Source organism: Phocoena sinus, chromosome 3, assembly GCF_008692025.1.
Source record: "Phocoena sinus isolate mPhoSin1 chromosome 3, mPhoSin1.pri, whole genome shotgun sequence".
In the NCBI taxonomy this organism is placed as follows: Eukaryota; Metazoa; Chordata; class Mammalia; order Artiodactyla; family Phocoenidae; genus Phocoena; species Phocoena sinus.
Genome location: NC_045765.1, coordinates 96,644,789 through 96,658,703, shown reverse-complemented (window position 1 = coordinate 96,658,703; position 13,915 = coordinate 96,644,789). Strand labels below are relative to the sequence as shown.

The following is a 13,915-nucleotide window of genomic DNA, read 5'->3' as shown; positions in this document are numbered from 1 at the left end:
TTGCCTAACTGGCCAGAAGCTGACCAGAGATGCATAAGTGAGCCCTGCTGAGAACAAAAGAAGTACCCAGCTGAGCCTGATCCAACTTGTTCACCTACAGAATCATTACTAAATAACTGGTAGTTGCTTTGCGCTACTAATAGAGTGGTTTGTTATACAGCAAATGCTAACTGATACCTATTTTCTCTCCAAGGAGACAGTATGGTAGAGTAAAATATGGTCTGGACCAGGAGCCTGAAGAAGTGTTTTTAGTTCCATTTCTGCTATATGATCATCATAAGACCTTGGGCAGGTCAGTTATTCTCTTCTATTTTAGTCTATTATCCATAAAATGGAAATGGTAATATGTGTCTATTTCACAAGTAGGCTGTGGGAAACAAATTATGTAATATACATGAAAATGCATTATCAGAAAGTACTATACCAATGTAAGTAATGTCAATTTTATGTTTTTCATTTTTTTGTTGTTGTTGTTTTGTTTGTTTTTTTGCGGTACGCAGGCCTCTCACTGTTGTGGCCTCTCCCGTCACGGAGCACAGGCTCTGGACGCGCAGGCTCAGCGGCCATGGCTCACGGGCCCAGCCACTCTGCGGCATGTGGGATCCTCCCGGACCGGGGCACGAACCCGTGTCCCCTGCATCGGCAGGCGGACTCTCAACCACTGCGCCACCAGGAAGCCCTGTTTTTCATATTTAAAATTGTTTCTGAAAAATAACAGAGACTTTATAAAATAATACTCCAAGATAGGTCAACATGATAATTGTTCTTTGAGCAGTTATAGAAGATGGATGGTGTTCCTTAGAGGGATTTCTGTGTGGTCTGGGAGGAAGGGGTTTGCTGGAAGGAAGCCATAAGTATTGGGTTGGCCAAAAGGTTTGTTCGGTTTTTTTCCGTAAGATGGCTCTAGTAGCACTTAGTTGTCTTTAACTTCATTCGAAACAATTTTGTTAGATTGTATGTGACAGCTGTCATACCGGCGTGCATTTAAAAAAAAGCTTATCAAAACTGGTGAATTTTTGTGTAGCCATTTTATTATTGAATATGGAAGAAAAAAGGCAACATTTTTGGCATATTATGCTTTATTTTTTCAAGAAAGGTAAAAAGGCAACTGAAACGCAAAAAAAAGATTTGTGCAGTGTATGGAGAAGGTGCTGTGACTGATCAAGCATGTCAAAAGTGGTCTGCAAAGTTTTGTGCTAGAGATTTCTCGCTGGATAGTGCTCCATGGTCGGGTAGACCAGTTGAAGTTGATAGCAATCAAATAGAGACATTAATTGAGAACAATCAACGTTATACCACACGGGGGATAGCCGACATACTCAAAATATCCAGAGCATCGAAAATGATTTGCACCAGCTTGGTTATGTTCCTCGCTTTGATGTTTGGGTTCCACATAAGTTAAGAGAAAAAAACCTTCCTGACCTTATTTCTGCATGCGATTCTCCACTGAAATGCAATGAAAACGTTCTGTTTTTAAAACAAATTGTGACGGGTAATGAAAAGTGGATATCGTACAATAATGTGGAATGGAAGAGATTGTGGGGCAAGTGGAATGAACCACCACCAATCACACCAAAGGCAGGTCTTCATCCAAAGAAAGTGATGTTGTGGATATGGTGGGATTGGAAGGGAGTCCTCTATTATGAGCTCCTTACGGAAAACCAAACCATTAATTCCAACAAGTACTGCACCCAATTAGACCAACGGAAAGCAGCACTTGACGAAAAGCATCCAGAGTCAGTCAACAGAAAACGCATAATCTTCCATCAGGATAACGCAAGACCGCATGTTTCTTTGATGACCAGGCAAAAACTGTTACAGCTTGGCTGGGAAGTTCTGATTCACCGCTGTATTCACCAGACATTGCATCTTTGGATTTCCATTTATTTCAATCTTTACAAAATTCTCTTAATGGAAAAATTTCAATTCCCTGGAAGACTGTAAAAGGCACCTGGAACAGTTCTTTGCTCAAAAAGATAAAAAGTTTTGGGAAGAGGGCATTACGAATTTGCCTGAAAAATGGCAGAAGGCAGTGGAACGGTGAATACGTTGTTCAATAAAGTTCTTGGTGAAAATGAAATATGTGTCTTTTATTTTTACTTCAAAGCTGAAGATGCTTTTTGGCCAACCCAATATTAAACTTATGAGGGGTTGCACTGAAATGTTTTACTAACAATCAGAGCAAGAAAAATCCAGATCTTTAGAGAAAGTCATTATTGCTAGTAAATGACATTAGCATACATTGTAGATTTTGTGAAGTCTGGAGTTGAAAAAAATTAGGTTTTTAAATGTTGACAATTTTTAACATTCTCATTCCCCTAGATATAAAAGTATCTTGTTCTGAAGTACCAGCTTTAAGAATGTCAATTCCTGTCCATACATTTTTTTCACTTTTAAATCCAAATACCTTCTATCTAAATCAGTGTTATCTTGCATATGATTTTATCACTAACATCACAAAACACAATCCTTCAGTATCTATTTGTGCCAGGCTTTAAAAGCAACCTGCTTTTTTAAACATCTTTATTGGAGTATAATTGCTTTACAATGGTGTGTTAGTTTCTGCTGTATAACAAAGTGAATCAGCTATGTGTATACATATATCCCCATTTCCCTTCCCTCTTGTGTCTCCCTCCTACCCTCCCTATCCCACCCCTCTAGGTAGTCACAAAGCACCGAGCTGATCTGCCTGTGCTATGCGACTGTTTCCCACTAGCTATCTACTTTACCTCTGGTAGTGTATATATATATATATACATGCCACTCTCTCACTTCGTCCCAGCTTACCCTTCCCCCTCCCTGTGTCCTCAAGTCCATTCTCTATGTCTGTGTCTTTATTCCTGTCCTGCCCCTAGGTTCTTCAGAGTCATTTTTTTTTTTTTTTTAGATTCCATATATATGTGTTAGCATATGGTATTTGTTTTTCTCTTTCTGACTCACTTCACTCTGTATGACAGACTCTAGGTACATCCACCTCATTATAAATAACTCAATTTTGTTTCTCCTTATGGCTGAGTGATATTCCATTGTATATATGTGTCACATCTTCTTTATCCATTCATCTGTCCATGGACACTGAGGTTGCTTCCATGTCCTGGCTATTGTAAATAGAGCTGCAGTGAACATTGTGGTACATGACTCTTTTTGAATTATGGTTTTCTCACGGTGTATGCCCAGTAGTGGGATTGTTGGGTCATATGGTAGCTCTATTTTTAGTTTTTTGAGGACCCTCCATACTGTTCTCCATGGTGGCTGTATCAATTTACATTCCCATCAATAGTGCAAGAGGGTTGCCTTTTCTCCAAACCCTTTCCAGCATTTATTGTTTCTAGATTTTTTGATGATGGCCATTCTGACTGGTGCGAGGTGATACCTCATTGTAGTTTTGATTTGTGTTTCTGTAATGATTAGTGATGTTGAGCATCCTTTCATGTGTGTGCTGCCAATCTGTATATCTTCTTTGGAGAAATGTCTAGTTAGGTCTTCTGCCCATTTTTGGATTGGGTTGTTTGTTTTTTTGATATTGAGCTTCATGAGCTGCCTGTATATTTTGGAGATTAATCTTTTGTCAGTTGGTTCATTTGCAAATATTTTCTCCCATTCTGAGGGTTGTTTTTTCGTCTTATTTATGGTTTCCTTTGCGTGCAAAAGCTTTTAAGTTTCATTAGGACCCATTTGTTTAGTTTTGTTTTTATTTCCCTTTCTCTAGGAGGTGGGTCAAAAGGAACTTGCTGTGATTTATGTCATAGAGTGTTCTGCCTATGTTTTCCTCTAAGAGTTGTATAGTGTCTGGCCTTACATTTAGGTCTGTAATCCATTTTGAGTTTATTTTTGTGTATGGTGTTAGGGAGTGTTCTAATTTCATTCTTTTACATGTAGCTGTCCAGTTTTTCCAGCACCACTTATTGAAGAGGCTGTCTTTTCTCCATTGTATATTCTTTTTTTTTTTTTTTTTTTTTTTAAATTTATTTATTTATTGGCTGTCTTGGGTCTTCGTTGCGGTGCGCAGGCTTCTCATTGCGGTGGCTTCTCTTGCTGCGAAGCACGGTCTCTAGGCACTTGGGCTCCGTAGTTGTGGCTCGTGGGCTCTAGAGCGCAGGCTCAGTAGTTGTGGCGCACGGGCCTAGTTGCTCCGCGGCATGTGGGATCTTCCCGGACCAGGGCTCGAACCCGTGTGCCCTGCGTTGGCAGGCGGATTCTCAACCACTGCGCCACCAAGGAAGCCCCTCCATTGTATATTCTTGCCTCCTTTATCAAAGATAAGGTGACCATATGTGTGTGGGTTTATCTCTGGGCTTTCTACCCTGTTCCATTGATCTATACTTCTGCTTTTGTGCCAGCACCATACTGTCTTGATCACTGTAGCTTTGTAGTATAGTCTGAAGTCCAGGAGCCTGATTCCTCCAGCTCCGTTTTTCTTTCTCAAGATTGCTTTGGCTATTCAGGTTTTTTCGTGTTTCCATACAAATTGTGAAATATTTTTGTTCTCATTCTGTGAAAAATGCAATTGGTAGTTTCATAGGGATTGCATTGAATCTGTAGATTGCTTTGGATAGTATAGTCATTTTCATAATGTTGATTCTTCCAATCCAGGAACATGGTATATCTCTCCATCTGTTTGTGTCATCTTTAATTTCTTTCATCAGTGTCTTATAATTTTCTGCATACAGGTCTTTGTCTCCCTAGGTAGGTTTATCCTAGGTATTTTATTCTTTTTGTTGCCATGGTAAATGGGAGTGTTTGCTTAATTCCTCTCTCAGATTTTTCATCATTAGTGTATAGGAATGCAACAGATTTCTGTGTATTAATCTTGTATCCTGCTACTTTACCAAATTCATTGATTAGCTCTAGTAGTTTTCTGGTAGCATCTTTAGGATGCTCTATGACATGTAGAGTATCATGTCATCTGCAAACAGTGACAGCTTTATTTCTTCTTTTCCAATTTGGATTCCTTTTATTTCTTTTCCTTCTCTGACCGTTGTGGCTAAAAGTTCCAAAACTATGTTGAATAACAGTGGTGAGAGTGGGCAACCTTGTCTTGCTCCTGATCTTAGTAGAAATGGTTTCAGTTTTTCACCATTGAGAATGATGTTTGCTGTGGGTTTGTCATATATGGCCTTTATTATGTTGAGGTAATTTCCTCTATGCCTACTTTCTGGAGGGTTTTTATCATGAATGGGTGTTGAATTTTGTCCAAAGAAGAGCAACCTACATTTTAATCATAAGTATTCAGAATGGCTATTTTGAAAATCTATAATTTACTGAAAGGTAAATGACATAATTTGTCCTAATAAGTATCTTATATCACATTGCATAAAATGAACTTTAGAGGGAAAGTCCTGCAAGGAAGCCTGGGAAGGCTGAGACTATCTTCATTTTATGAATGAGGAAACTGACGCTCAGGAGGTTAAACTTGTCTAAGGACATCCTCTACTGAGTGGCAAAGTCAGCTAACGCCCAATCCAGTGTGCTTTTCCCACAATGCTCCACTGCTTCTAAGGTAAAGGATTTTATAGTGAATGTTGATGCTCTGAAGGTCTCAATTATTTAGGGACTGATTATTCAATTTGTAGATTTTTTTCTATCTCTACTTCTTCTCCTTCCTCTTGCTCTGGGATGACCACTAAATGGAATACCACTTTTTAGGTGCTCTGGTAAAGGTCTGGCATGTCAAAGAGGTCAAACACTAATGGTCAAAATGAGGTTTGTAGGGACAATTTCATTCTTCCTTTTCCTCACTCTCTTGCATGGCTCTGAATAATCAAAGTTAGCTATTCACATGGTTTCTATTAAATGAGGTTTTCTTCTGTCCAAAATGTTTAGAAGAGGTTAGCAAGGTGGCTGTAAAGGCAAAGACTGGAAAATAATTGAGCCAATTACATTTTACAAGCAAAAGAAGCCTTACTTTTTCACATGAAGGTTAAACAAACAAAAAGACCTTTTCTACTCAGAAGCTAATGAAGGTGGGCTTGGGCTTTTCACTTCCATTTAAACATGGCAAATTATATAAAGTAGAGTGAATGATTCAAAATGTTAAGATTTTATAGCAATACCATTTCTTAGGAGGTGCAAGATGTACCTGATTTTTCTTTCTTTGAGCCTGGGGTTTTAAGAGTCCCAGGCAGGGACTGGGCCGTCCAGATCATCCCATCAATTGATGCTCTCATTGAAGTGCAGTGGAAGATGCCTGCATTCAATAATCATTCAGTGCGACACATGACAGTCTCCCTGGGGGAGCGCACTTCAGAAAAATCATTTAAGTTGGAATATTGAAATATCCTATTCTTTTGCAAACCACAGTATATTTTAAAAAAGAAATCTCATCCAAAATGATTAACACTTCCTACTGTTCAGGAAAAAAGCCTGCCCTTTCAGACTAACAGCTGTGAATCATTAGCTCTCCAGTGATGAGATGTGTTTGATGAGTATTTTTCTTTCTAATTAAGAGATGAGATTCTCTATTTGACTGTCTCTTCAGAAAGAAGTGAAGAAAAAATTCTCTGCCTACATGGAAAGGCCATCTCCTACAAAACAATTAATTATTTCAAGGCACTTTTAGAAAATCCCTTTCCTCCCTAATTTCAATTCATTTTTTTTCTTAAACTTAACACATTTACGGCCTTTACAGTATTAACCCACTTTTCACCCAGTTTCACCCTCTGTTTACCTGTTTGTTTCATCATTCAAAAATGTCTAGATCAGACGAAATAAAATGAGGAAATATAACAAAAGGAAGTAGACGCTTATGCTAACAGCATTTGATGTGACAATATTCACTGATGTGCGAGAGGCCTCAAATTAGAAAGATAATAAATACATAGTGTTTGCCTTTTGAGGAATTAAGCATTGCTTAAAAAAAAAAAAAACAACTTTTAAGGGGTCTAGCCACATATAAAAACTGGTTATGGTAATTAATCCCTAAAAGGAAACTATTTTACGTCTACCATTAAGACTGGCCCTAAAGAAGAAAGCTAGTGGATGTAAAGTGGAACCCAAAATATATGTCTTTTCTTTTTTGAAAAAGCCATCATCCAGGTTAAAAAAATTCCTGAATTAAAAACATGATTGGAGAGAACAGTAAGACGCAAATGAAAGCACTGTTTGCGAATCAATCCCATCAACTGCCTCCTTAGATCCTTTTCGGCACAAGGAAAGAAAGAAGGGGTGTAAGGGAAGAGGGTCAACTTTCAAACATTTGGGTGCTGTGCTGCCACTCCCCTCCCCCAGGGTGCATCTGGAAACATGTGGGGATGTTTTTAGTTATCACAATGACTCAAGTGGGAAAGGGGTGATACCAGCATTTATTGGGCGGGGCATGGGTGTGAAACACCCTGAGATATGCGGAACAGTTCCACCCGGTGAAAAATCTTCCTGTCCCCCATGCTAACAGTACTCCTCTTTGAGAAACATTGCCAATTCTCACATAGACACTAGGATATTCCACAGCTAACTTAGAAAAGAAGAAACAGTAGGTACATACATATACAAATGTGCACAGAAGAAGGACAGATATATTTCCTAGATGATGGCATGAGAGTAGCAGAGAAAAAGAATTGCACTCACTCATATGTATTTGCACTAGATTCTTTCTCTCCATTAGTGCTCAATATTTCTTAAATATATGTCTAAAGAAGAACTGGAGGTGAACTCATTCTGCCCACTTACTCTCCCTTGGATTAAGTAAGGCTCCATGCATCATCAGGGACTTCAGAACTTCATCTTCTGGGAAGGGGGTGGTTTTGCCTTGATTTAAATAGCCAGATGGTGTCACCACCTGTTCTAAGGTCTTTATTTCTGGTTGATTCCACTAGAGCTTTTGGTACCACCTACGTGAACAGGAGAGAGAAGATAGGCAATGTGAACCTGATTAATTCCCAGCCTAACAATAGCCTTTTTAAGGTGGTTTTAAAGTATGACACGTTACTCTCTTGAAGAGAGGCTTTGCTTTGTTTGGACAATTTTCTAAAAAAAAAAAAACAGTGGTAAGGAATTGGTCACAACCTTAGACCTACTGGATCGCTCCACCTTGTTTAGCTGTTTCCTATGGTCTTGCTGCAATGACCCAGAGAACTTTATCATGCTTACATGCATGCTTATATACAGTGGCTTTTCTCCCTCTCTCAATCAGAATGAGAACTGAGATGATTCCCTCTACTGCTTTCTTTTTGAGTAGTTACAACCAAATACCAGACTGAAGAGACTTGTGCTGTGTGTGTCTGTGTGTGTGTGTGTGTGTGTGTGTGTGTGTGTGTGTGTGTGTTTTATGTGTTGAGAGCAGAGCAAAAAAGTCAAAGTGTACTCTCTACCAAATGATCACTTATATTGATTAGGCAAAATGCAAAATACGTTAAGAGGAACATCTATCTCTGTTGTTCTGGTGACAGAATGAGGTATATGGTTAGGAGTAGAAAAAAATAAATTGGTTGATTTATTGGCAAAGCTTTGAATTGAATGCATATACTATAACTTAGTTCATATATTTACTGAAGGTGTTAAAAATATCATTGTTTGTTCACATTTACTTAGATCACTTATAAATATACACCAGGAAGTTCTGATTCTTTACTTTGTGAAACCGTACACAGGGTTTTTGAAATTGCTACCTGAAACTTAAAGTCTACCATCTTAGAACATCCAGGCCTTTTTGAAAAGCACAGCTTGACTTCCTCTATTAAAGAAGCAAGCATGACAACTAGATAGGACTCATTTGAAGCTGTCTTACAAATGACTCACAGAAATACCTACCGAAGAATCTCCACAACAAAATGGACCAAAACAACCTCAGAGATGGTGCTATCAACTCATCATAGCATAATGCACCCTACTCTCCTTGATGGAGATATTATATCAATAGAACCTGCAAGCCAGAAGGCTTGGGAAATTATTTATTTATTTAGATTTTTTTCTTTTTCAGCTTACAAGTTGTACCACTATTTGGTGTCATTTTTATCAAAGTCAGAGATGAAAGGCTCTGGCTTTGCTTTGAGAACACTGACAACTCCAAAGTGTAAAGCCCAGAGTGTGTCCAACTACAGCATCGCATCAACCACACATGAATAACTGATAAGCAATCCCTGTAATGTTGTGAGTTTCTTGTTAGTAAAAGTTTGGATGTAGAATGAAAGTGACAAATGCTTATAGATGCCCGGAGATGCTGATTCTCTGAGGTCCCTTTCATTAGAAATTAGTACTTTACCTAGTGGTTTGTAATGCCTACCATAGAACCAAGCACAGTTACGCTTTTAATTTTAATAGCTTCATCATTCACAGAAGTTCTCATTCAAAAACGGCTGCACACAAAGTCCTTCTTGCAGGTTACAGATCAACACATATTTATTGTTTTAAGTGACCAAATACCAACAATTAAGAGGAACTGGTGAACTGGTATTATTTGGTCCATGAGGAGATTGCTGGTCCGAAGTAACAATTGCTCTTAAAAAATACTTAAGGACTACATCAAAAAACATGTAAGAGTGAATAAGGTTGTTAAGCTCACTGAAGCTTGTCTTTTCCCAGAATCCCATTTCTCTAGAATCCAACTGGTTTTGTAGGGACCCATGACTATCTCACTAGTGTAGGTACAGAACATTTCATGCTTGAATTATTTTCTAAAAAGAAAAAAGGCATTTTAATGTTGGTTCTCAATTTGTTTCTGTTTTGCTTTTGTTTATTCTCCAGTGTCAATGAAAAAGGCATATTTTCCCATGATATTCAAGTCATTATAGTATGTTCTGATATCCCTTCCTGTCTTTTAAATTTTTAAACTATTATTTAATAAAACTGTTGGATTAACTGTGATATTTTAGTTAGGGATATTGTCACACAAGTGTGTCATTTTTATGTATTTTCTAGGGCTTTGGAAGCGCTGTAAATGTTTGTTAAAGCTTATTAAAGATAGTTATCTTTTAAATTTTTAAAGAAATTAATCTATTATCATTACTTTTTTTTTTTAAGATTTGTTTTTGATGTGGACTTTTTTTTTTTTTTTTTTTTTGCGGTACGTGGGCCTCTCACTGCTGTGGCCTCTCCCATTGCGGAGCACAGGCTCCGGACGCACAGGCTCAGTGGCCATGGCTCACGGGCCTAGCCACTCCGCGGCATGTGGGATCTTCCCAGACCGGGGCACGAACCCGTGTCCCCTGCATCGGCAGGCGGACTCTCAACCACTGCACCACCAGGGAAGCCCGATGTGGACCATTTTTACATCTTTATTGAATTTGTTACAATATTGCTTATGTTTTATGTTTTGGTCACGAAGCATATGGGATCTTAGCTCCCTGACCAGGGATCGAACCCGCACCCCCTGCCTTGGAAAGTGAAGTCTTAACCACTGGACCACCAGGGGATTCCCTATCATTACTATTTTTGAAGCAGGTTCTTGATCAACTTCCCTCTTTGTGTGTGTAGATGCTGTATCTAGAAACACAAATCTGATACCAATGTTTGCTGATGTACAAAATGTAAAATTTTCCCTAAGCTTGAAATCTGGCTTTAAAGCTATCTCCATCATGAACAGGTACAATATTTAGGGCAACAGCTGGCACTTCAGTTGCTCATGGGGGGGGACGTTCCCTCTGTTCCACATGACATGCCAGAAAATAGGATACCCAGCTATCTAACAAGCCAAACACATGTTAGTGAAGTCTGCGATCCAAGTTACTCTAAGAATTAATCCTGTGGTCTTTATACTCCTCCTTCTATCTCACTGAACAGAAAGAGATCAATAATCATCCAGTAGCTGGTATGCAGAGGGCTGTACTCTGCCAAGTTTGGGGATGTTTGGTACCATATTCTGATTCATTTCCACTCAAATTATCTCCCCCAGACTTATCCAACTTACGTGATTATCTTTCCTGGGCTACTGATTTCCGATCTTTCTTTTTAATCCCTCCTGACATAACCTAGCTGTTACTGCAGGTTATTCTTTATCCAGATTTAATATCTTCATTTCAATCTTAAGATCACAGAGCCAAAGTCAGAAAGTGTGTTTTTAAATTTTCACCCTCATAAATAGATTTAAGACCTAATAATATCATATATTTCAGTGATCTTACCGGTTTCTGAAACTTCATTTCCCATTCTGTCTTATAATTTTCTAATTTTCTCCTTCACTGGTCTCATTCTCCCCAATCCCTCTGTTCTGGAAAAACTTCAAGAGTTATGTTTAGCAGCTCTAGCTATGTCTGAACATTTCTCTTTGCAATTCAAATAATCATCTTAGGCTGATTTTAACAGCCTCCTTTACTCCATTCCATCTTTTACCCTTGCTGTGTAATGTTTACTGATGAATGTCTTTCTTAACAGATCTAAGTGGTCTAGTTACCACACGGGAAGCCTAGAGGTTTGAACACTAAGTATACATTTCTCTTGGCTATTTTCCACACCTCTAAACATTCTCTTCAATGCAACAGGGCTTGTGTTTCAATGGTAACAGAAGTTATCAGAGAACACTAGTTTAGACAGCAAGCAAGCCGCACTCCAACTGTTCAAACAGCCTGACTTTTACAGTAAAAGGAAAGGCCCTGGGCCAAGACCACTGAGATGAGCAGGTATTTTTAGTTCACTTGTAGGCCAGCTCTAATGTAATTCTGAAATGTTGTCTTCAAACCAAACTCAACTTTTTCAGGGCTGTCCAAATCTGTTTTCTTTTATAGCAAGTACAAATTCTTGGAGCAAGGGAAGCATGCGTATCATTTGCAATGCTGCTGCATGTCTATGGTGTTGATGCCCGATGGCTCAAATTAGTCCACAAAACAGATGAGCGCATTGTAATTAGCTCTTGTCAAACTGTTAGAAATACAAAAACCATTTCCACTGTAATAAAAATTATGAAAAAGAAAAATCTCTCATATCATTTTCAGCCAAAATAGTTCCTGAAATGTCTGGTAGTTTAGGATTCCAGAGTTCTAAAAGAAGGCCATTTCATTTTCAGAAAAGCTTTCATTTCATTGACATGGAGATGCTGAGATGCTGTTGTTGTATTTGATGAGATTTTAAACCTCATTTCTAAAAACGACCTGTCGTAAGTGGACACATTTTGTTGAGCCACAAAGCACTGATGTATGATTCTCAACAAACACATACTTGTATTTTTTAAATTAAGATTTTTTGAACTTTTTCTATCAGTGTGTTATCATGTTTTCCTGAATAACTAAATGTTGTATTTTGTCTAAACAAAAGAGGACATTAAGGGGGCATAACAATGGGTTCAGATGGGATAACTTTGATGTTAAACTCTCATGTGACGGTCATCAGTTTCTTGTTGACAATTTACTAGAGTATTCATTGTTAGGACAGTAACACGCAAGATTATTTTGCTCAGTTTTTAAGTTATTCGCAAGCTTCAGTTAGGCTCTGGAGCTCTCTGCAATTTAATGTCCTCTCAAAGAAAAATATGAGCTATTAACAGGTAGATATTTCAAAAAGGAAATTTAAATACTAACCAAAAGGTGGTGTAGTTTGAGATCAGGTCAGATATTAAAAAAAAAAAAAAAAAAACAGAAAAATAATTATCCCCTTCTACTTGCCTTCAGAACTTTCTCAAAGATATCTTCAGGTAAACTTGTGGGAATGAGCAGGATGGTATAAATTAATCTGTCTTTAAAAGTAATGAAATTACCACATACAAAAGTTGATACAAAATTAGTCACAGAGCTAAAACTATAAAACGTTTAGAAGAAAACATAGGAGGAGAGTTGTGGCCATGGGCTAGGCAAAGAACTCATAGATACAATGCTAAAAACATGACCTAGATGTGTATTTAAAAATTAGACTTCATTAAAGTTAAAAACTTTTGTGCTTCAAAAGACATCATTAAGAAAATGAGAAGACAACTCACATACTGCGAGAAAAAAATGGCAAATCATTAAGCTGATAAAGGACTTGTAGCCAGAGTACATGAAGAACATTTAAAATCAAATCTAAAAAAAGTGATTAAAAAATGGACAAAGGATTTGAATAGACATTTTACCAGCAAAAACACATGAATGTCTAATAAGCCCCTGAAGAGAGGCTCAACATCGTTAGTCACTAGAGAAATGTAAATTAAACCACAATGAGATACTTCTTCACACCTGCTAGATTGGTTATAATCAAGGCAGGAAGTACTAAATGGTGAAGGTACAGAGAAACTGGAACTCTGATACATTGCTGGTGAGAATGTAAAATGGTACAATCACTTTGGAAAACAGTTTGGTAGTTTCTTAAAAAGGTAAACACACATAAACTTAACATATGAACTAACAATTCAACTCCTAGTTACCTACCCAAGAGAAATGAAGACATATGCCCACATAAAGTCTTGTATATGAATGCTCATTTACAGTAGCACTATTCATGACACCCTCAAATGCAAACAACCCAATTGTTAATCGACTGGTGAATGGATAAAAAAAATGCACTATATCCATACAGTGGAATACTACAACAATAAAAAGAAGGCACTCCTGACACAATCTGTCATGGATTCAGAATCACTGCGCTAAATGAAAGAAGTCAGAAAGAAGTAAAGGACTACATTTGTATGATTCCATTTATGTGAAATGTCCAGAAAGGCAAATCACTAGAGATAGAAAACAGACTAGTGGTTGCTAGGGGCTGATGGTGGGAGTGACTATAGTTGGCACGAGGGGTCATACAGCTCTGTAAATTTACTAAAAATCAGTGAATTATACACTTAAAATGGGTAAATTTTATGGCATATAAATTATACTTCAGTAAAGTTGTTTAAAATAAAAAGTGATAATTTCTGTGGAGGTAAATTCCAATCCAAAGAGCTGAGAGAAACTAGGCCAAGGCAATGAATGATCATAGCTCTTGGATGTAGCTTGCCAACACTCTCAAAATATTTAAAATGCTAGTTGATGACACCATCTACATGATGGTTCTTCTAACAGTTGCTGCTCCTTTGAGTTCA

General features: G+C 37.9%; 1 protein-coding gene across 12 annotated transcripts in view; it reads right to left on the bottom strand.

The window, feature by feature from the left end:
- Positions 1-13,915, bottom strand: part of MCTP1 (multiple C2 and transmembrane domain containing 1) — a 360,390-nt gene that overhangs the window by 104,852 nt on the left and 241,623 nt on the right. Inside the window, exon 18 of one of the 12 annotated variants that reach the window (XM_032626368.1) lies at positions 5,483-7,826. The exons of the other annotated variants lie outside the window; for them this stretch is intronic. Within the exon in view, the coding sequence (XP_032482259.1) occupies positions 7,716-7,826 (111 nt within the window). The 3' untranslated portion in view covers positions 5,483-7,715. Of the gene's footprint in view, positions 1-5,482; positions 7,827-13,915 lie in introns of those variants that run through there. 12 annotated transcript variants of the gene reach the window in all.